Here is a 23273-nt window from a genome sequence, read left to right on the forward strand (position 1 = left end):
CTTGCATCCTTGTTTCCTTATTTTGTTTTAATCCCTTGTTTTAAACAAATGTACACCGAAAAATGCCATGGCAATATCCATAAATGCAGATGCACAGAATGAAGTAATAACTAGCTTATTACACTCTGCAAATCTACATACTGTGTGTGTGTGTGTGGGTCTGTAAAGTCTAGCAATCTTTTTGATATGTGTGTGCACGTGTGTCTGTAAATCTAGCAATCTTTTTTATATTTGAGAAAGATGGATATTGCACAATTATTTATGTATTTGTGAATGTGTGTGTGTGTATATATATATATATATATATATATATATATATATATATATTTAGAGCACAGTGAAGGTTGCTACTGTGTAGTAATAGCCAGGACCACGTTTCCATAGAAAACTGATTTTTTGTTTTGCTAATTTCTTTGGTGCCATTTGACAAATCTTCATGAACCTGTCCAAAAAAAGAGGTCCATCGACCTCAGCTCCTTCCTGGATAGTTTTGGGGTAATCCATCAAGCAAGGGCCAAGAAAAAGAAGGGCCCCAAAATACATTTTCCCCGTGCAATTTCCTGTATGAATTTTAGGCAATGCTACTGCCAAGACACCTGAACTGAATTACACCGTTCAGGTGCCAATTACAGTTTTGGCAGGAAGCTAGATCTTTACCCAGAAAGCATGCTTTTTGTGATTTGGTGAAAATCTGTCCAATCGTTTGAGAGAAATTAAGCTTCAAAATATAAAGATATCTTGCAATGCAGTAGTACTGAAGGAAAAAAAGCCAAAAGAAATATTCTGATTGTCTTGTCTTGCAGGATTTAGACCAGTCCTGCGAGACCGAGCACTGTGATGGGCTGACCACAAAATTAAGTGAAATGTTGTGGTTGCCATTTTTGGACTTGGGGAGCAATCCCTGTGCATGAAAGCTCAAATAAAGCAACATATAAGGGGGCATAGGGTTACTCTTACTTCCCAACTTCATGGGGTGAGGGGGTACTAAGGAGGCAAAGTCAAAGTGCATTTCTTTTTGTCTCGCTCGGACAAGTTGTCCTAAGCGCCCCCAACCAGCTTCATAAAAATTCACTGGAATACCACAAAATCACTGCAAGATTACCCTGAGATTACTGTGAAGCCCAGAAAAAAAGCAACAAAAAAAAGGTGAGTGGGTGTCCATGGGGTGTTGAGTGACCATAGGGGTGGCTGACAAGCAATAAGGGGGGTTGGCTGCCTGTAGGGAGTTCAGCACCCGTGGAGGTTGGGTATACATTGAGGATTAAGCACAGGGCCTCGCCCAAACCCGACGTACATGGTAAAAGTCTGTACACTGCAGTGGCTTGGGAGAGTCAGGTATGGTATTAAAATCTTACTTCATGTTACAAAAACTTAAAATTCACTGACAAACAAGGAAACGTTAAAGTGACTTTCTAGTTAGACATGGTAAAGCCTTCTTTAAAGTTATTTTTTTTTTTAAATCACTAAAAAACAAAAATGTAAGGTGGCCCTATAGTTAGGTGTAAAGCTCAATTAAAAATACCATTTGAAACTCAAAATAACACTGAAATTGATCAGTTATAGCTAACTGAAGTAGCTATAAGGTGCACAATTGCATGCACTGCTTATGACATCACATATTAAATGATTAATTACTTGCTTTATGACATCATTGACAACATCACAAATGTCATCTGAAAGTGGTATCTTTAATAACAACTCTGTGCCGGGCTAGTAAATGAGATATAGTTAATTCAAGTAAGTATAACTGGTCAAATTCATTGTTCTTTGTTTAAAGTGGTGTTTTTAATTGACACTTTTTGCTAACTATAACCTCACTTTAACAGTGAGCAACCACGTGTGTGTGCGGTGTGTGTCTGTATATAATCACCACACTATGCTCACACACTTTGTGAGAGGAAAATCGTCCTTGCTAAGTGCAGATACGAGTTATCCCAGAAAATTATTTTGTACATATATATATATATATATATATATATATCTACAGTATATATGTATGTATGTATGTGTATATATATATATATATATATTAAAAAAAACACACGCACACAGGTGCAGAGGATTCGATGTTATTTTCTAATGTATTACCAGGTAGGGTATCACTTTGATTCATACGTCGAGTATCAAGCCATATCCATCCGAGAAGGGTAAACGAAGTCCCATAAAAGGGGGTAATAGTAACAGCTGCGGGTACCAGCGCTTAGAACCAGCCGAAGTGCGGTGCACAGCGCTACCTAAAAGAACGAGTCGTCACTATTATTACCATTATAAGTAATACTAGTGTTTCCAGAGCCGAGCTCTTTGCATAAGGGGGAGGGGGGCTGGAAAGTCCTCCAGCGTGTTTGCAGCGGATCAAGGCGCGCCGCCCGGGCCTCACTTTCTTTATCTTGAAAAGATATGATTATCTGCGGCGCGCAGAGCTGGCGGGGCGGCCGCGCACTGCTCGGGAGGGGCCCAGGCAGCGCCAGATAGGGCGCCTAATGACGCTGCGCTGCGCCCGCATACATAGCGCATTAACCTCATTAGCATGAGCCCCTTTCTTCCCGCCATTCTGGGGGCCTTTCAGCCGGCTAATCCCCCACTTTCAAAGCCCGGCCTGTAATAAAGCTTTTAGGGAGGGTCTCCCCTTCTTCTGCTCCCCCCAAAGCTAATAGCATCCTCTGAAGCCTGTTTTCGGCGCACGGGACGATTAACCAAAACCGAGGAACCCCCTTGTGCTCCGCGCTCCCGAGAAATAAGCTCCTTATCGAGAAGGGGAACACTCCGTCCTATTTAGGGAAATGGGCCTGTTTAGGGTGAAATCTCTTTAAAAATGTGCATGTTTTAATGAATTAAAAAGTATTTGTGTCGGGCCCGTGTGGGTGTTTTTGTGACAATCGCTGCATCTTGTGAGCGTGAGAGCTTTTATGGCACCGACGGCAAGTATGAAAAAGAGCCGCTAAACTGGATCCATCTTCAGCCCTGGGGGCGCCTCGAAAGAATCTGCAAGAACACAATACACGGGTCCAAATAATCGGATGCGCAAGAAAGTAATTCGCGTTGGTCCCCAGCGCACAGTAAAGTCCAACACAACTATTTGGCATCAGTATGCGGTAGAAGAGACGGCATTCTCCACACAAAAGTCGTAAGTGCCTCCGTTCCAGTTAATACGATACTTTAATGTATATGGCGGACACCGCACAATAAATTATTTCTTGGCGATTAAATATACATAGGTGGCATTGTGTACGGGAAAGAACGGACCAAAGCCGAAATGTTAACATTAAAGTCACATTTGTTCTTGTCAGAAAATTGGAATTAGTAAAAACCTAATTTATTTAACGTACTCCCGCAACGAATGGCATTGACAGTAGGTTGTGTTGATGTGACATATATAGTAAACGAATTAAAAATTAAATACAGGTCAGACAAAAACGAATGTTTCGTTTCTACTTTTGCAGTAAGGAAACCACAGCGTCGCATAATGCCTGCTTTTCAGTACAGTGACTATATGTTGGAAACTAGAAATTCCGCGCTTTGTTACACAGATTCCATATTAATGAAGAGTCGAGTATTTATTGACGAATGTAGTGGGCGCTATGGAAACTGATTACATTTTTCCGGTTGTATTTAGTTTCCGAAGCCCCGTTGTGCTCGCGCTCAGGAAAGCTGTGTAGTGGTCTCGGTTTTACGTCCACGTCCTTTCCCTGGGGCTGGCACCCTTTAAACGCAGCCGGCCTGCGTGTATCTTCCAGAGAGAACAGCCCTCGGTGGCTGGGCAGCGGTGGGGTCGCTTTAAACGGCCCCAGCGCCCTATAGCGCCAACACGTGTAAGGCCCGGCTGATCTGAGGCCTGCATGGCTGCTCGCCTAACAAAGCGTGTATTTTATTTTAGTTCAAAGCCATTGTAGCGGGACCCTTATCACAGGGCACGAAGTAGTCAGATTGTCCTAAATTATGTCCGAGCAGCCCCCCTGGACGCAGGGATTAAGAGATTAAAAGAGGGGGTGACGGGTCCCCGGTATGGTAATTGGCAGGCCTGATTTGCACTCGCACAAAGGCGGCCAGGGGGCTTTGTAGCTGCACAGAGCAGGCAGGGCCCGACTATCAATGGGCAGAAACCTGATTAAACGGCCTATGGGGGAAAGAGCGAGCGGACCGTGAACAAACACCGGGCTGCCCCTGAAACTAGCTGCGGACTTCAAAATGGGGCCTTTTGTCGGTCGTCCGCCTTCGGGGCAGCGCCAGGCCGTATTTTAGCTCTGCAGCCCTGGCCCGGCACCCGAGGGCAGAGCACGCGAGGCTATAACAGGGGGAAGTGTCACCCACAGCGGAGGGCCACAGTGCCAAGGGTGGGGGCACCACGCACCGGGCGCGCCAGTGAATGAGTTCCTCAGAGCTGTGGTAGTCCCGGACCGTGGTATTACCGACTCAGGGGACTGTGTAAGGGGTGGAGTAAGACTGTGTGACTGTGTGTGCGAGTGTGAAAAAGCGATTGTGTGTGTGTGTCCATGCGTATGAATGTAAGTGCGTGTACAGTTACGCGTTTGAGGGAGTCCATGTGAATGGGTGTGTGGACATACTTTTGATTTCGAAAAGTGCGCAAATAGATAAATATATACATCGAATTAAAACATAAATCAGAGTCTAATACCCCTCAGATTTGTGCCAGATTTGGTGAGAATTAGATGACCTTGGTATACTGATTTCCAAATTTTCCCGAGAATGGATGTGATGGGCAAGTTTGGGTAGAGGGTGATATTTCTAACTCCGCTGCCTCGCACATATCAACATGCCTTCTCGCGCATGGGCGTGTGCATAGGTGTGTGTAACCGTATGTATATGTGAATACACACGGTCATATACTAACAGAAAGTGCGTATACATACATGTACACGTCTTTATTGATCCCAATACACATAATCACGCCTACCCACACACACACTCGCATGTACCAACATCAGTGCCACACCGTATCACAATAAACACAGAAGCACAATTATTATAGTCGTATGCCGCACTTCAGCAAGCCACCACAGATGAAAGCAATGGTGCAGTTGAGACAAGCACCTCGAAGTGTGCTGATGACGCAGAATTTCCCGGGTCCGGGCAGTGCAGGCGGTCGGTAACCTGAAATCCCGCCAGACAGAGGTGGACAGGAGGGAGAGCACCTCTGCCGGCGGGGCCCAGGCGAGCAGAACCGCCAGCCTGCAGTGCGCGGGAGTAACGCACGGTCCGCAGCCAGCGGGCCGACAAAACCCGACAACTGCAGCACAGCAGCGCCTTGCACACCCTGGAAACTAAAAAACGCAACTGGTCAAAACAGAGGTTTGTACTCTGCGAGCATACTGATAAATCTTTATTGACAATAACATACTTCTTGGAAGTATATAGTGTGTTAGAATTCTAACAAATTAACACAAACACAAAAATATTTACATTCTGGTATAGAATACATTTAAGAAAACAGTTCGTGTTTTTCACGGTTGAGAAACTCATGAGTCTTTGAAATTACACGTTCAGTGCTGGGGGGTCGCCGGGCATAATGTTCAGGTTTTTTTTAACTCCACAGGGTAGCCTACCCATTCGATGCTCCAAGAAAAGGCAACTTTACAACGAGTGTCCTTTATAAACCTAGAAGCCAAAATCCATATTCCATTCTCATTTTCTGTCCCCTACATACTTTTGAGGAAAATGCACGTCCCTTCTGCCCTCAGCCTATCGAGTGAATATTCATACTATATGCTGCATTTCTGGTCAAACCGAATACGTACTGAAAAATGAAAGAACATGTAACCTAGCGCAAATAAAAACAATATTGAAATGTTTCTTTTTTCACCTCCCGTGCAATTCAAGTTTCTGAAATTGAGGGTTTCTGATTTTAAGTTGTTTGTTTTCGTTCAGCATATGGGAAAACTGGCAAGTGCAAAATGTACGGAGGTGGTGTGTAATGTCAGACATTGACTGATGGCCATCCCTTGGGTCGGTGACTTGCTTGGCATGTGCGCCTGCCACCCATCCTTGAGCGCTACTACCTTGCTCCGGGCCTCTCTCCCTGGTTGTCCCGTGCCCTTTTTTGTTTGGTTTTGTTTTGTTTTTCTAGAAAACATAGTTTTGCTTCCCCCTAGTATTCCCAGCGCACAGCCGCGCTGTGTGATCTCGGGCGCCCCGTTCTCTTCCCAGTGTCTGCGGCGGCACGTACAGTACGTCCTCGGTAGCCCGGAGGGCTCAGTCGTCGGAGGTCACGTCTATCTCTTCGGGGCTAGCCTGCTTGGTGGCTATTCGCCACCTGTTGATGTGGTGCGTGCCCTTCTTCTTTTGGGAGGAGTCCGAGCCCTCCTCCTCCAGCTTCTGGCGCTTGAACTTGGTCCGCCTGTTCTGGAACCAGACTTTCACCTGGGGAGGGAGAAGATTAAGGGTTAGAAGGAGAAGCCACAGGCAGGAGACCAGCCCCGCTCAGCCCTGTGCAGACTTTCCCAGCGTAGGCCCCAGGCAAGCGCCCCCACCCACCCCAACCTGCAGACAGAAGCCCCTTGGTGTCCTGCCACTACCTGTAAAAGACTCCCCTAGACCAAGCTCGCACCCCTCATGACCAGAGCTGTTCACCTTTCACCCATTCGGGTAATTACACCCCCCATCACCCAGCTCAACCCCGCAGACTCCTCAACGCCAGGATCCGACTGGGGCAAACATGAGGCCCCAGCCTCAAAATCGAAGTGCCCCCATTAGCAGTCCAGACAGCTAAAAAGGGGCCCACATTTGCAAATCAGGCCAGTTTTGAACTTGCGAAGGCACGCAGTGTGGGTATTTTGTAATATATAGGCGAGTGCATGCGTTTTGTTCACTGCAGGCAATGTTTGTGGTAATATCAGGGAAATCAACTGACCAGACCGTGAAACTGGCCCACAAACAGCCGCCTTAAAAAAAATAAAAAAATAAAAAAAGCGCGCACAGACCTATCAGACCAGCGCTTCTGACACCACTTGATTGCCCTGTGGGCCAGTCTGACCCTGCCCAGGACGCAGGTTGCACCTGCTGACCCCAAACCTCCCCCCCCCCCCCCCAACCACCCGCACGGAGCAGAAGTCGACACTCAGGTCACCCCTTTTAGATCCCTAGCACGTCACTCTGACCCCATGACGTTCCCTCCCCTCCCTCGGGATTATTATCCAAACCCCAACTCAGCTCGGGCCACCCGACACCAGCCAGGACCAGCGAGTGCCCTGTGCGATGCTCGAGACCTGCCCACTGTAACGTGCACTGCCGAAAACTACAGAAAGTAACAGTGGGAAGCACCGCCGCGAGAATCACCTTCGGAACAGCAAAGCGGCTAGTGAACATGCTGTCCAGAGCATCGCTGGAGCAAACTATAAATTGTGAAAGTACAAGAGAGCAGACAAAGGGGCACATCGACAAACTCCACTAAACACCATTCCTACACGTCGGAAACACAAAGCGCCACTGATAGAATACAGCGCTGCTGCTGTAAATGACACTAAGCACCTCTGCTATAATCGCCGCCGCCACACAATACACAAAGCAGCGCTGCTTTAATTACACGGAGCACCACTGCTCTAAAACACACAAGGGAGCACTGCTGCTGACTGCACTAAGCACCGCTGCTGCACAACCTGCTTGTGCTCTTTTAATTATCTTAAACACTGCTGCTACTAAATACAGAGGACAGGGCTGCTGCTAAATATGCTAAGCACCGCTGCTACTAAATACACAGGACAGCGCTGCTGCTAAATATACTAAGCACCGCTGCTACTAAATACAGAGGTCAGCGCTGCTGCTAAATATGCTAAGCACCGCTGCTACTAAATACAGAGGTCAGCGCTGCTGCTAAATATGCTAAGCACCGCTGCTACTAAATACAGAGGACAGCGCTGCTGCTAAATATACTAAGCACCGTTGCTACGAAACACGCAGGACAGCGCTGCTGCTAAATATACTAAGCACCGTTGCTACTAAATACGCAGGACAGCGCTGCTGCTAAATATACTAAGCACCGCTGCTACTAAATACGCAGGACAGCGCTGCTGCTAAATATACTAAGCACCGCTGCTACTAAATACACAGGACAGCGCTGCTGCTAAATATACCAAGCACCGCTGCTACTAAATACACAGGACAGCGCTGCTGCTAAAATACTAAGCAGCGCTGCTACTAAATACAGAGGACATCACTGCTGCTAAATATACTAAGCACCGTTGCTACTAAATACGCAGGACAGCGCTGCTGCTAAATATACTAAGCACCGCTGCTACTAAATACACAGGACAGCGCTGCTGCTAAATATACTAAGCAGCGCTGCTACTAAATACAGAGGACAGCGCTGCTACTAAATATACTAAGCACCGCTGCTACTAAATACACAGGACAGCACTGCTACTAAATATACTAAGTAACACTGCTACTAAATACACAGGCAGCGCTGCTTCTAGAAAATGTATGACTGATGCTAATTACGCTAAGTAGCTCTGCTATGAAATACACAAGACAAGCCTGCTGCTAATTAAAGTAAGCACCGCTGCAATAAAACGCACTTCAGCACTGATGCCAAATATACAAAGCACCGCTGCTACTAAATATACAGGACAGCACTGCTGCTAAATATACTAAGCACCGCTGCTACTAAATACACAGGAGAGCACTGCTGCTAAATATACAAAGCACCGCTGCTACTAAATATACAGGACAGCACTGCTGCTAAATATACTAAGCACCGCTGCTACTAAATACACAGAAGAGCAATGCTGCTAAATATACTAAGCGCAGCTGCTACAAAATAAACAGGACCGCGCTGCTACTAAATATATAGGACAACGCTGCTGCTAAATATATAAAGCACCGCTGCTAGTAAACACACGGGACAGCACTGCTGCTAAATATACTAAGCACCGCTGCTACTAAATAAACAGGACAGCGCTGCTGCTAAATATACTAAGCAGCGCTGCTACTAAATAAACAGGACAGCGCTGCTGCTAAATATACTAAGCACCGCTGCTACTAAATATATAGGACAGCGCTGCTACTGAATACACAAGACACTGCAGCTAAATATACTAATCACTGCTGGTACTCAATACACAAGATAGCACCACTACTAAATTTACTAAGTACCGCTGGTACTAAGTACACAGGACAGCGCTGCTACTGAATACATAAGGCACTGCTGCTAAATATACTGAGCACAGCTGCTACTAAAGACACAGGACAGCACTGCTGCTAAATATACTAAGCACCGCTGCTACTAAATACACAGGACTGCACTGCTGCTAAATACACAGGACTGCACTGCTGCTAAATATACTAAGCGCCGCTGCTACTAAATACACAGTACTGCACTGCTGCTAAATACACAGGACTGCACTGCTGCTAAACACACAGGACTGCACTGCTGCTAAATATACTGAGCACAGCTGCTACTAAATATATAGGACAGCGCTGCTACTGAATACACAAGACACTGCAGCTAAATATACTAATCACTGCTGGTACTCAATACACAAGATAGCACCACTACTAAATTTACTAAGTACCGCTGGTACTAAGTTCACAGGACAGCGCTGCTACTGAATACATAAGGCACTGCTGCTAAATATACTGAGCACAGCTGCTACTAAAGACACAGGACAGCACTGCTGCTAAATATACTAAGCACCGCTGCTACTAAATACACAGGACTGCTCTGCTGCTAAATACACAGGACTGCACTGCTGCTAAATATACTAAGCGCCGCTGCTACTAAATACACAGGACTGCACTGCTGCTAAATACACAGGACAGCACTGCTGCTAAACACACAGGACTGCACTGCTGCTAAATATACTGAGCACAGCTGCTACTAAATACACAGGACAGCGCCGCTACTGAATACACAAGACACTGCTGCAAATATACAAAGCACCGCTGTTACTAAATACACAGGACAGCACCACTGCTAAATATACTAAGCAGCGCTGCTAGCAAATATTTGACTGCTGCTAATTACACTAAATACTTCTGCTATGAAATAGACAAGGCGGCACTGCTGCTAACTACATTAAGCAGTGACGCCCTAAAATTCATAAGTCGGCACTGCTGCTAATTAATCAAGCATCGTTGCTATAAAATACCCAGGAGAGCATGCTGCTGATTACACTAAGCAATGCTGCTATATCATACGCAGGGCAACACTGCTGCTAGTTCCAGTAAGCACCGCTGCTATAAAATACACAGGATAGCACTGCTATTAACTGCAGTAAGCACTGCTGCTTTAAAATACCCAAGACAGCGTTGCTCCTAACAAAACCGCTGCTATAAAATACACAAGGCTGCACTGCAGCTATACAATACCCAAGACAGCAATGCTGCTAATTGCACTAAGCACCGCTGCCATAAAATGCACAAGACAGAACTGCTGCTATAAAATACCAAAGACAGCACGGCTGCTATAAAAAACCGCTGCTCTAAAATACCCAAGACAGCACTTCTCCTAATTACACCAAGCACCGTCGCTAATTCCAATATGCATCGCTGCAATAAAATACACAAGACAGCACTGCTGCTGACTACACTAAACACCGCTGCTGAAATACACAAGATCGCACTGCCGCTAAATCCAATAAGAACAGATGCTGTAAAATACACAAGACAGCACTGCTGCTGATTACACTAACACTGCTGTTATATAGTTCCCAAGACAACACTGCTGAAAATTACACTAACTCACAACAGCTACAAAATTCACAAGACAGAACGGCTGATCATTCCAGTAAGCATCGTTGTTATAAAATACACAAGACAGCTTTACCTCAAATAACACTAAGCACAAATGAAACAAAACGTACATCGCAGCACTGCCACAAAACACATGGAGCAAAGCTGCCGCGCGAATGAAGCATCACTGCTGCAAAGTGCCCCAAGCACTTCAGCAACACACTTCACAAAGCGGCACTCATACAAAACGCAGAACGGAGCACTGCTGCCTTACACCCAAGCACCACTGAGGCACCGCACAATGCAGCGCCACCACGCCATAACCCAAGCAGCACTCCCGCAAAGAACCCGATCTAGAGGCGATACAAAACACCCTGAGCCGGACACCGCTGACATAAACCCCCAACCGATCACTGTGGCCAAACACAAAGCAGCGATGCTCCCAGCACACACAGAACACGACTGACACCATATCGTAGCAAACACTACTACAAAAAAAAGCAAGCAGCATTATTACACTATTCGCTGCACAGCATGGCGTGCCTCACATCAAGTGACAATGTAAAATACCCGAAGTACGTGTTTTGATAGAAACTATTTCAAGCATCCGTCCTACAAATCATCCACTGCAGGATAACTCGAGCACCACTGCCACTAAATACTCCCAACGGCCGTGCTGGAAAATATACAATTAAGCAATGGCACCCAATAGCCCAGCTAAACAATACTATAAAATGCACAAAGTCCAAGGCAACAGAATACACAAAACATAAATGGAATAAAATGCACAAAGCAGCGTTACTACAAAGGGTAGAAAGGAACAATGCAACTCAACACACGAACAGCGCTTCCACCAAAACCCAAATTATACAATAATCGAAGCTGCGCTACCGGCAGTATGCAAAGCAGAACTGTCACAATATTTACAAAGGTACAACGAAAATGTTCAACGCGATACTGCAACTACTATCCAATAATATTGCCACAAAATACCCTCTCGCGCTGCCACAAAATACTTTAAGCGTCGTTGCAACAAAACACATAGCAGCAGTTCAACCAAATAAGTACACAAAGCAGAACAGAAATAAAACACAATAAACAGCACTGTTACAATATGTACAAAGTTGCACGGCAAAAACATGCACAAAATGTAGCTACAACAAAATACCCCAAACACAAATACCACATAAAACACAAGGTGGCACTGCCACAAAATATGCCACTGCTTCACGGGGCACAAAGTTGCAGAGAAACAAAATACACAAGGCAGCAAAAGAGATAATGGAGCGCAGCATCAACAGCACACTGTGGTACAATGCACCAGCGAGCACAAAACAGCATGCTTCAAAATAAAACACGCCGCTTCTAGTTATTACTCAGAACCGCTTGTATAAAAATACTGCAGTATTCTACTACAAACACGTTCAAGCAGCTGTGATGCAGGTAAAAAAACCCGGGGACGCATGAAATTGGCACCCGCGAGGCTACGTGCGGTAGAGTGTACCAGGCAGAGGCCTACCCGTGCGTTATTCTGTAGGACACACGGTGAATTAAAAGTGACGTGGTTGTTTTCATCGGCCGGCCCGTCGGCTTGGCTTTTCGTAGAGTTTTGACGACTCTTTCCCGTCAGGCGCGTGTGGAGGGGCCGCGCCCCTGATGCCATGCCATGAGTTTGATGTCACCCAGGATGGCAGGTTTGAGGCAAGGGGGTTTAGCCAGGCACTCGTGCCCTGGCCACCAAAGGACCCTAGAAGCACAAAGTTAAACCCGGTTCACAAATTCACTCCACCTCGCTCGACGCTCGCCGCTCCGGAGAATCCAACGAAAACACACTTCTCGCATTTTAGGGGTGACAAGGGGGCCGGAGCGGTGCTTCGCGAAGACACCCAGGCTTTTTCAGTCAGAAGGAATGGTTTCATTTTTTATTTTTTAAAGACACAGGTCAGTGGTTTTGAGAAAACGCGCAAATGCCAAACATATGTATATAGGGAACGATATAAATATATAAACATACACACAAGTGTGTGTGTGTCTATATATATATATATATATACATATATATATATATATATATATATATATATATATATATATATATATATATATTTCTAGTTATTTATTTTTACAAAATCAGCTGCAGCTGGTGCCACATGGAAGAAAAATTCTAAGACCTCAAATTGGCGTATTACCTTTTACCCGAATAACAAGGACCCTTCCAGCCATGACTAGGGAAATTTAATATCACAGCTCTCCGAGTTTATATTTTATTACAGTATGATGTATATTACTTGAACCGACACGACAGGACACCTAACCTATGTAAGTCCAGCTACGCGGCACCCTCTGCGAGAGGCAGACAGGCAGACCGCTGTGCTCAGAAAAGCCCCACCTGCGGACAGTAGAGCGCTCTCTGCCTGCGAAGGACGTGTAAGCGCTTCGAGAACCCCCTATGGCGGCGCACGGAGCCTCTATGGATCATTACACCCGGCCCCCGAGAGGCCCAGGGCCCTCTACCAACGCTCGCAGGTGACAAGGCCCACCGATCCCAAAGTGGACACCAACAATAAACCGCTTTTTTGAACGAAACACCCGACAAACCGGGAGAGCTCGGCCGACTGCGCGCCGCGGCAGCTGCCCCCTGTCCAGATCTGCTGTTTTTTTAGTTAAAAGAGTGCGCCTTTTCCCCGCCCCGACTCTTTCCCGTCTGTAACCAGCAGATAAAGTTAAGCTCCTTCTGGGGAACGCCGATTTTTAAAGACAGACGGTTTAGTGATAAACCGCTCAGATCCGAGAGCTGGCAACCAGCCCCCTTTTATTTCAGATCAGATCCTCACCCCCAATGCCCCCTGCTTTGTTAAGCGGTCATGGCAGCGAATAGGGGGTGACTTTTAATTCGCTTTTTAGTGCACTAATTGAGGGGGAGGACGGTTCACTTGTCCGCGTTGTTCGGCCGCAGGGAACTGGTCCCGGGGGAGACTGCGGCTGACACCAGCACAAAAGCCACCCCCACCCCAAAAACCCCGCAACACAAAGAGCACCTTTGAAAGGGAGCTTGTCCCCCTGGACGTGATTCAAAGGAGCCTCCGTAGGCTCTTGCTGGAAACACATAGAAACTGATCGATTTATCTCTCAGGTTTTCATTTAGTTGGACTTTTACAATAAAAAGAGCGACCCTCGTATTACGACCAAAGCACGTAAAAACAGCGTTACAGCCTAATCCCAGAGGACCAAGGAAATATTGAAAATGCTTCTCCCCCAGCCCCCATGAAATACTAGTTCAATATCATAATGACAGAGGACTACTTTGCGGAGCGTTATCAGTGTGAAGACAGATAGGATTATATGGTAATTTAGAGCCAAATTATGTGGCAGGGTGATCTAAACTGTGTTGCAAATTCAGGTCACTTAGGAAGCGCGTTCCCTGACTGCGCGAATTTAATCAAAGCTATAAACATTTTTTGCATCTAGAAAAGAGGTACAAATTAAGTGGAAGTGCAGTAATTTCATAGGTAGTAAACACACAGTCACAGGATCTCATAATTCACTGGTATCGACCTCTGTCCATTCTGTTATCAACAATGTACTCACGAAAGTTAAAGAAAACCTAAGCAGTTAGTTTGTGGTTAGCTCCACCATGGTGTCCAAGGAAATCTGTGTTTTTCAACAGTATAAAGGGCACTTGAATTCTAAAATTCTACATTGTTAAACACATAAATAATTGTTATATTTTTCACACAGGCCGAAAACTCGAAAACTAAACAGTATAGGAAATATTTCACTTATTATTTTAAAGGAACATTTCCGGGTTTGGAAAAAAACTATTTTCTCAAAACTGCCACAAAGTACATAATGATTTCTATTTTTTAACCATTTAGAAATTGCTCTGTGTGTATATATATATATATATATATATATATATATATATATATATATATATATACTTAACGCAGCTCAGCATTCCCCCTTCAAGGAGCTTACTTTCACATTCTGAGATGCCCAAGTAGCAGGCCTTAGCAGATACAACAGATTGCACTCTGGGTAGCTTGTTGCCGATTGCCTCCTACTCTCTTCACTGTCCTGCGACCATTTCATAACGTTAAAACACTTTATACATCAACTTTTAATAAACAGCAGAACAGTGCTCTTTGCTGAGGCACAGTTAAGCTAGGTCTAGAAACAAAATTATACGTGTGTTTCCTGGGATAGATAGATAGATAGATAGATAGATAGATAGATAGATAGATAGATAGATAGATAGATAGATAGATAGATAGATAGATACGTAAATGTCACCAGAACCACAAGCTGCAAATACAGAACCACACTACAAGTTAGCCATTATGTGTTTTTCACATTACATGTTAGTTTTGGGGTGGTTGGCCTGAGAAAGCTGACTGGGTAAAACTGCAGCTAGCAATGGCCATTTTCTGGAACTAGATGTTTGAGGTTGTATTCACCTTCCATTGGGGTGTTTCTACTACAATGATGGACAATGGTGCGAGCACGTGGAGTTCTGCCATACAGTGGCTGCATTGTTTACCATATAATTATTGATGTAGCGCATTCGTTAAATAACTTGCCATGATTTCCTTATTTTGCAGATTTCACAAAACAAGTTGTTTCTACTGTAAATCATTGTAAATGCTTACAGAGAAAGGGCCGCATGTTTTGCGCATAACTTGACACCATAGTATCATTTAGATAATGTCATCCTCGAAGCCACATAATCACAATAATCCTGACAACTGTAAAAAGAAAATCTGCAGAGTGGTGGGGAGGCTGTCATTATGAATATGAAACCCAGGTTCCAATGGGAACTGGGAAATATGTCCCGTACCTCACTGTTCCATGATAAATTGTACAACACGTCATTGTGTGCAATTAAAGCACCCGAACCTGTAGAATGTATTTACGTACAAGCACGTGTCTGTATAGACAGAAAACACAGTGTTTACGCGTACGCTATATAGTGCATATGATGTATACGAAGGAATGCAGGATGCTGTGTGCGTGCACACACACGAGCGTGCCTGTTAATGAGCACAATCGTGGCCAGTGCACTGTGTGTTACCCCCAGCGTTCACGCCCCGGAGGTCACTCACGGTTCCTCCGCACGACCTCTCACTTTCACTCTAACAAGCAAAAATGCCCTGAGATTTAGACCACAGTTGTGTTCCCGTTTTGAGCTCTATCCTTTAGTGGGCTGTGTGCAATGACAACATCTGTAAAACATCTGCAAAGCCCTGAACAGAAAACAACAGCCCGCGTCAGCGCGGCAGAGCTACACTCACACGACCCGAAAAACACCGCCGTGTCCGGGGCTGCGAGCGCTTCGAGCACCGAGGGAAACGCCGATCACAGTACGGCGCTATGTTGTGCTAGTTCAGGGGAGAATGTAACCATTTACGGCAATATACTTACTGTGATGTATGCAGGATATCAACAGATATTTGTATACGCCAGAAACTGCCCAAGTTGGCTAAGGCTAGTCTTTTTTTTTAAATGCACCCCAAAAACAAACAGGCCCTAAGGACACGAAAGCACGTCGCCGCTGAGGAGCCCAGAGTCCGTAAATAATAAAACAGCCTGGCGACTGTGGCCGGAAGAGCAAGCAACCACAACAACTTAGACAGATAAACCTAAGCACGGGACAGCCTGAAGTCCAGACTGTAGGACCGGAAGCAGCCGCGCTCTGCACTCGGTAGGGCCGCAGCAGTTTGCACTCCACACTGTGGGACCGGCGGCAGCGTGCATGCCGAGGTGTGGGGCCAGACGCACCGTTGACTCCACAGTGAAGAACCGGCAGCAGTTTGCACCCCACACTTTGGGGCCGGTGGATGTGTGAATTCACACACTGCCCAAACGTCTTGTGATCTAGATTCCAGAAATGTGGACGCGCAAAGCCTGCAGTCTCGGGGCACCTGCTCCGTGCATTTCGGACATGTACAGGGAATAAGGCCCCCGACGCTTCTGCTAAAGGCCCAGAGACGCATTTTCCCAGCTCACCCAGGGTGTGGATTGGACGTACAAATACGAGGACTCCCTGATTCTATAACCAATATCACGTACCGAGAAAGTCAAATGTAAACACAGAACACAGCCTCTAATGCCCGACCGAATCCAATTATTATTCAATGCCAAATGTAGGCGCCAAGCCTGCTGTCTAAGCGCTCCCGTCTATGCCAGCTAAGTGGTCAGATCATGCGGAATATGCTCAGGAACAATTGCTGGTAAAATGGTTCATCGCAGTTAAGAAATATAATGTTTCAGAAAGACATTGGAAACACTTATTTCTGAAGGCCTCTTAAACAAGCACAGCGTTTAGCTAAGAACGATTGCTCTTTGGTGCTATATAAAACAACTGACTGATTTTTAACCCGGGTGAAGGAGCGCGAGAAAGCTCGACTTCTCCACCGGTATCTTTACCACAGCGCCACCACACTCCACTCCATTGGCACATACTGCCAATTAAAAAAAAAGTTTGTTTACATTCTTAGAGTCCCCAACCACCAGGGGCGCAAGCAGACCCCACGCCAAGGCCCGTTAGCTCGTCTTTCTTTGTCCCGAGTGGGCCTCGCAGCGCACGTCCCTCCGCAGTGGCGCACCAAGAGTGGCCTGGCGCAAACAGGCAAAACGGGGACTCTGCTCCCATGCTGAGCAGTAACTGGGGTGCTCTGCGGCCCCACGTGCCTGGTAAAGAGACACACAACTGGGGCGCAGTGCCCTCTCCCCATACGGAGTAGTAAAGAGACACACATAACTGGGGGACATCCATAACTGGGGTGCAGAGGGCCCCTCACCTGAGTTTCCGTGAGGCTGAGGCTGTGCGCCAGCTGCTTCCTCTCGGCGCCCACCACGTAGTGGTTCTTCTCGAAGGCGTGCTCCAGCCTCAGCAGCTGGGAGGGCGAGAAGGCCGTGCGGATCCGCTTGGGCTTCCTGGCCAGGGCGTTGTGCAGGAGGAAGCTCTCGGGACTCGTGTCACCGCCTGCAGAGGAGAGAACGCACACACTTACAGCGCACGGCACAACATACCCCAAACAGTCACAGCACCTCAGCAGCACCGCGCTAAAATAGTGCAAGTCACCCGAGCACCTATACACAGTGCGCCGGAGAAGGGGACAGAGGCCACACTTACAGCGCAAGGCACAAAACACCCAAACCACACCTCAGGGCCAACGCGCTAAAATAAGGAAGTCTCCCCAAGGAGCTCTAGACAGTGCGCCTGCAGAAGGGACAGAGCACACAGTTACAGCGCAAGGCACAGCACACCCAAAACACACTCAGAACACACCGCGTTGAAATGCAGGAAATCACCCCCCACCAACACATACACAGAGCGCGACTGAGTTTTAAGCCTTTGTCGGCGTGGGTCAAACTGACAAGTTCCCAGCGCTCACAAACTGTTTAACTCGGAAAAAATAAGCTAAACGTAGGACAGTTAAACACATCCCAGGGAAGCAGTACAAGTCGACTTCAACTGACCACATTGTTATTGTTAATTTACACCCACACCTGCCTCGATGTACAGAGTCACAGGAGAACCCCATCATTGTTTGTTTTAAGGGGTCACTGGAATGGCCGACACAGGAACCAGTCATGTGGGTGCAGCGTTGTTTTAATTTGTATTACACGTATACCAATCGCCCTATTCACAGCACACCACACCAGCCACTCCTGGCCGCAGGATTTATGGGGACACCTTGAGCTTGACGAACCCCCAGTTGACATACACTGCGCTTACAAGGTAAATAAAAACACAGCCGCCCCTTCTGCACCGAGCAGCTACACGACTAGAGTTAGTCGGGGGGGGGGGGGGGGGGCGAGACTCTTCTGTCGGTCAATGATCCTGCTAACGACTTGCACCCCTTCACCCCCACTCTCGCGAGACACCGAGATCCATTTCGGATCACACTCCCCGCTACAGACCCACCCAATTCAAGTTCAGACCATCGACCCGTGCAGATAATGACCGCGTCACTCAATGCTATTTGTGCACCAACATCGAGGATTAGCGCAAAGGTTTAGAGCGATTTCTGAACTGACTGACTCTCTGGAGAGGGAGAGGGCAGACAGGTGAGGGCCTCTGACACCGACAGGGTATTGACTGTCTCACACCACGGTCCCATAAGAAGCCACTTCCAATGCTGAGAATTCGTTTTCAGCAGTTTATTTTACGCACTTGTCATTGAGTAAATTGTAGGTGACGTTTATACAGCGCACATTGTTAAATTCATATGGCTTCGCGGCGCTTAACTAAACAGCCGCTTCTATGCGGTGTATATACATCCTCCATTTAAGCCGTTCCGGGCACTTGTATGTAAGGGCCTGGCCACATATCTCCCAAACGTGTCACTTTTTATAATTCTCTCCTGACACCGTGGAGGGCTCGGGTTGTCATTCATTCGCCTCCCCCATCGGACTGAGGTACCCACTGTTGTCATTCATTCACCTTAGAGACGCGCGTTCATTAGACATACTTTGGGTCTCGCACCCCTTTTCTGTTTTTCAGCTGTAAACAGGGAGCGGCTGGAGTGCTTGCGGAACCCCCGACTTGTGTGTTTTCCCTCGACGTGAACCATTTACCAGTCCGCCCTTGAAGCGCTCCAGATAACACAACTGCCGCTAATTTAACGACAACACAATTAAAAGCGGCCATTGATGCAGACTAATTGTTTCAAAGGGGGGGGGGGGGGGAGAGGGGGGCAACGCCAACTGTGCTGACAGGAAGGGTTAAACGAAAGCGGAAACAGGCGCCTTTCTTGACCGAGTCACCGACAAAGCGTGAACTTTTTACTCAAGGAACATAATGATCAGCGCTCCCACTCAATCCGTGGAAGAATATACATTATATGTGCATTATCTAGATAGTAAGTACGTGTATATTTGCATGGCACACGCCTGCTTATTTACAGGAATATACGTGTATACGTCTAGGGTGCAGCCCTCTCACCTGTAGCTTCACACAGGAGCACTGACAGAACCACGAGCCGGCTGCATACACGCCCCATACACGGATCGATAAATCCGTTTGACTTCAGTGGACTTCTCTGTTCAGATGTGTGCTTTTTTAACACAATACCTTTCAGAATTAGAAACAGAGTTTCTCCCCGAAGAAAGCGCAAGTAAAACACGGCGCGCCAAAACAGACAATTGTTTACTGTTAGACGTCTTTGAAATACGTTTTATTTTTACTTTGTACAATGGTTTCTTTCCCTGTCAAGGAGACAGTGGATATACGCCAGGGCTAAATAGGCTGAGGGGCTGCATCTCAATTAAAGCTATCAACAGCATTCGTTTGGAAATGTTCTACAATTAGTTGGAAGCAGTAGGCCGTGCGTGCTCCAGTGGCAGGCCGGGCCCCGAGGATCACAGCCTCGGTGCGGCGGACTGAGCCACCCCCGAGCCTGGCTGCCTCATTCTTCTAACCTCTTGCGCTTTCTTCCCTCCTCTAGCGCCTAGATGCTTGTGTTCTACTTGACATGTCAGCCTGGGCCTTTCCATTCGTTGTTTCCTTCGCAACTTTTCTAGATGCCCGTCTTTCCGACCTTTCGGTTTTTTAAAAATTTCCTTTAAATCCTCCCTTCATTCGCGTACTCGCTCCGTTTCTCCTTTCTTTAGCTCCTTTGGTTTCCGTCTCTTCGCTGATCTCACTCTAATCTCGCATTTGTAACCACCTTTTTCTGACTTTCCGTATGTGCCTGGAGCCATATTTTTCGCCCATATTAACATTTCACTATTCTGCGGCACGCTTTATTCAATACTCTTTTTTACTCGTGTTTCCAATATCTGTATTATTTAGTCTCACTCGTTGGCCCCACATTTGTAAGGCTGAGTCACACACCTCGTTGGGTGTCTACGCTCTTTTATACCTAAAAGTGATTTTTCTCTATTTCTCTCAACACCACGCCCCACCAATGACCTTAAATTTTGTTTGACTTTTTACTCATTTCGATCGTTTTCTCCAGTTTTTGACCGCGACCCCTTCCTCCCACTTCTAAAATATGTTTTGGAATTTGTTCTTCCTCTTTCCTTCTCAGGCCGCCAGTTTCTGTCCGTTCTTTTCGAACGTTCTCTCTCTCCCCTCGACTCGTTTTCTAGTTCACCTTTGTCTTCCTTTTTATTATTTATTTTATTTGCCTCTTATTTTCATTCTTTCCTTACTGTCTCTCGTTGGTGTGGTTCTTCTGCCTTTGTTGCATTCTCCCCACAATTATATTTTTCGTCGTTTCCCTTCTTTTAACCGTTTTAAGTTCCTCAGTATAGTGTTTTCCCTTTCCTTCGCCGCCCAAGCTCTCTCGCTTGTTTCTCCCAAACGCACACTGTTTTTATTATTTCTACCAATTTTCGCATTCACTCTTCCACTCGTCCCGTTTCACCCTCTCCCCTTTATTTCTCATCACCCATTCTCCCCCGTAGTTTCTTTCTCTCGCTCTGTCCCACATTCACCTCAGGTGCCAGTCCCGGCCCTTACCTTGGAAGCGGTGGCCCAGGTAGCGGTAGCGGTGCAGCAGCCAGGGGTAGAAGCTGGCCGGGTCCCCTCGCTGCTGGGCGGAGGCGAAGAGCGGGGCCCCGGGCAGGTGGTGGTGGTGTGCGGCCAGGCCGGGGTGCTGGTGGTGGGGGTGGTGCGCTGGGGGGCCCTGCACCGACTGGCTGCCGGCCTCCGGGGGGAAGAGCAGTTCCCCGTGGCTCCCGGGGTGCGGGTGGTGGAAGCCCTGCAAGAAGGGGTGCATGGGGGGCCCCGCATAGCTGAGCGCTGCCGGTCGGATCGGCGAAGGCTCCTCGGGCGACGGCGTGTCCTTGGCCACCAGGGACTCGATGGTGAAGCAGCGCTTGGGCGCCGGCTGGAACATGCTGCACCCCGGAGGCGGCTGCACCCGGCACACCCCTCCTCCGGGGGAGGGGAGGGGGTCAGGGGGCCTCTCCTGCCCGATCTCAGCAACAGGAACCGCGGGAGTGCAGAGCGACGCGCTCAAAACCTGGAGGAAAAGCGAGAGAAGGCGAACGAAGTGCAGGGGAGCGCTCCGGAGTTGTGGAAGTGCGGCAGAGCCGGCCCGTGCAGGAGGAAGTGCGGCAGGACCGAGGCTGGTGCAAGGGCGGGCGATCAGTGCCTGAGGAAGTGCGGCAGAGCCGGATCGACGAGCAGTGGACGAGGAAGTGCAGCAGAGCCGGGTCCCAACTTGGGAGAAGTAGAACAGAACCAGAGGGCGGACAGCAAATGCTGGTCAGAGCCTGGAATAAGTGTGTCAGAGCCGAGGAAAGCGCAGGAGAACCGGACCGAACCCGGGGAAGGTGCAGGAGAGCCCGGTGGACGCACCTACATCTGGCCGAAGTGCGCGGAATCCGCAGGAAGTGCAGCTGCTGCACTGTAGGCTTGGCACGGGTTGCACCGGCAGGCGGCGCGTGCAGACTGTCAGAGGCTGGTACCCCTCGCGGACAGACAGCGGCAGGGTCCGGGCTGCGGCTCTGCTGTGATTGCTTCTGCACACTGTGCAGCTGGGCAGGCTCCAGCTGCTTTCCACTCCCCTCCAGTTCCGGGGGTGACAGCCGAACTCCTCCCCCAGCAGCCGACTCAGATCCCTGGTTCTGTAGTTCGCGGGTGCTGATTGCAGCTGTTGGCGTTGCAGTAGTGCTGCCGCCGCTCCTGTGCCCGTTCCGGGGCTCGCGCTCACCTTCCTTGTGCCGCGCGCGCCTGGGCTCGGCCTCCTTCATCCAGGGCCCCGTCACGTGGGCGGTGTCCCTCGGGCCAGCGCGCGCCCATTGGCCTACCGGAGTGCTTCAGCTGGGCGGGGCGGTGACGTGCACTACGGAGCCCGGGATTCCCGGAGGCTTGAAGCCTGTATAGAGGGAGGAGAGAGTGTGTGAGCACCGGGGAAAGGGTCAGAGGGCGGAGGTGCACACTCCAGGGAGCTCGGCAAGTGCAGCAAAGTCAAGTGCATGTGAGCTAAGAGCAGTGGCGAGGAGCCGTGCCAAGTGAAGCCGAGCCAAATGCAGCCATACCAAGAACAACCAAAGTTCAATCTGTGCCAGAGCATCTGCTCCAGGTACATGTGGGAAAAGTGCACATAGTAGCCTTGCCAAGTATATTAAGGCACACGCCATCAAACTAAGTCTAATGTAGAAGCCTTGTTAAGCGCAACGGAGCTCAGTGCAACAATGTCGAAAGCAAGCGGGATAAGCAACTGCATTTATACTAAGTGTAAACAACACGTTCAACAAAGCAGAGATTAGGAAAATGCAATCCTGCCAAATGCAATGGAGAGTAGCTGTGCGCAGTGTAATGAAGCTAAGTGCAACTAGAATGCACGAGCTGAGCGAAGTGCAATCGAGGCAGGTGTATCTGAGCATAGTAGAGTGGACTGAGTCAATGCTGAAACCGAGGCAAATGCAAACAAGCCAAGTACAATTGAGCCCTGAGTATTACGCAATGCTCTGGGAAGTGCCAATGCTCACATTCTATTTGAATTGATAGTTTTTGTGATCAATAAGTATGGACTTTGTAATAAATATGGTATAATTTATGAGTTGTCTGTGCATTCTTCCTCTGTGAACTAGGTATGAAGTCTTACAAGGTCCACTGCCTATTTAATCAG

General features: G+C 47.7%; 1 protein-coding gene across 1 annotated transcript; it reads right to left on the bottom strand.

Annotated features, from left to right (window-relative positions):
- Positions 1-5313: 5313 nt before the first annotated feature.
- On the bottom strand, positions 5314-22361 carry EMX2 (empty spiracles homeobox 2). The gene is made up of 3 exons (XM_069239255.1): positions 21155-22361; positions 17484-17668; positions 5314-6375 (listed from the first exon to the last, which is right to left on the bottom strand). Exons 1-3 carry the CDS (start codon positions 21531-21533, stop codon positions 6208-6210), a joined length of 732 nt encoding a protein of 243 aa, XP_069095356.1. The 5' UTR covers positions 21534-22361; the 3' UTR covers positions 5314-6207.
- Positions 22362-23273: the final 912 nt, after the last annotated feature.

The sequence above is a fragment of the Pleurodeles waltl genome, chromosome 6, assembly GCF_031143425.1.
Source record: "Pleurodeles waltl isolate 20211129_DDA chromosome 6, aPleWal1.hap1.20221129, whole genome shotgun sequence".
In the NCBI taxonomy this organism is placed as follows: Eukaryota; Metazoa; Chordata; class Amphibia; order Caudata; family Salamandridae; genus Pleurodeles; species Pleurodeles waltl.

Coding starts and splice junctions, on each gene's coding strand:
- EMX2 (XM_069239255.1), bottom strand. CDS start 21,533: ATGTTCCAGCCGGCGCCCAAGCGCTGCTTCACCATCGAGTCCCTGGTG. Junction 17,669..21,154: donor CCTGGGCCACCGCTTCCAAG/GTAAGGGCCGGG, acceptor TCTCCTCTGCAG/GCGGTGACACGAGTCCCGAG. Junction 6,376..17,483: donor TCAGCCTCACGGAAACTCAG/GTGAGGGGCCCT, acceptor CTCCCTCCCCAG/GTGAAAGTCTGGTTCCAGAA.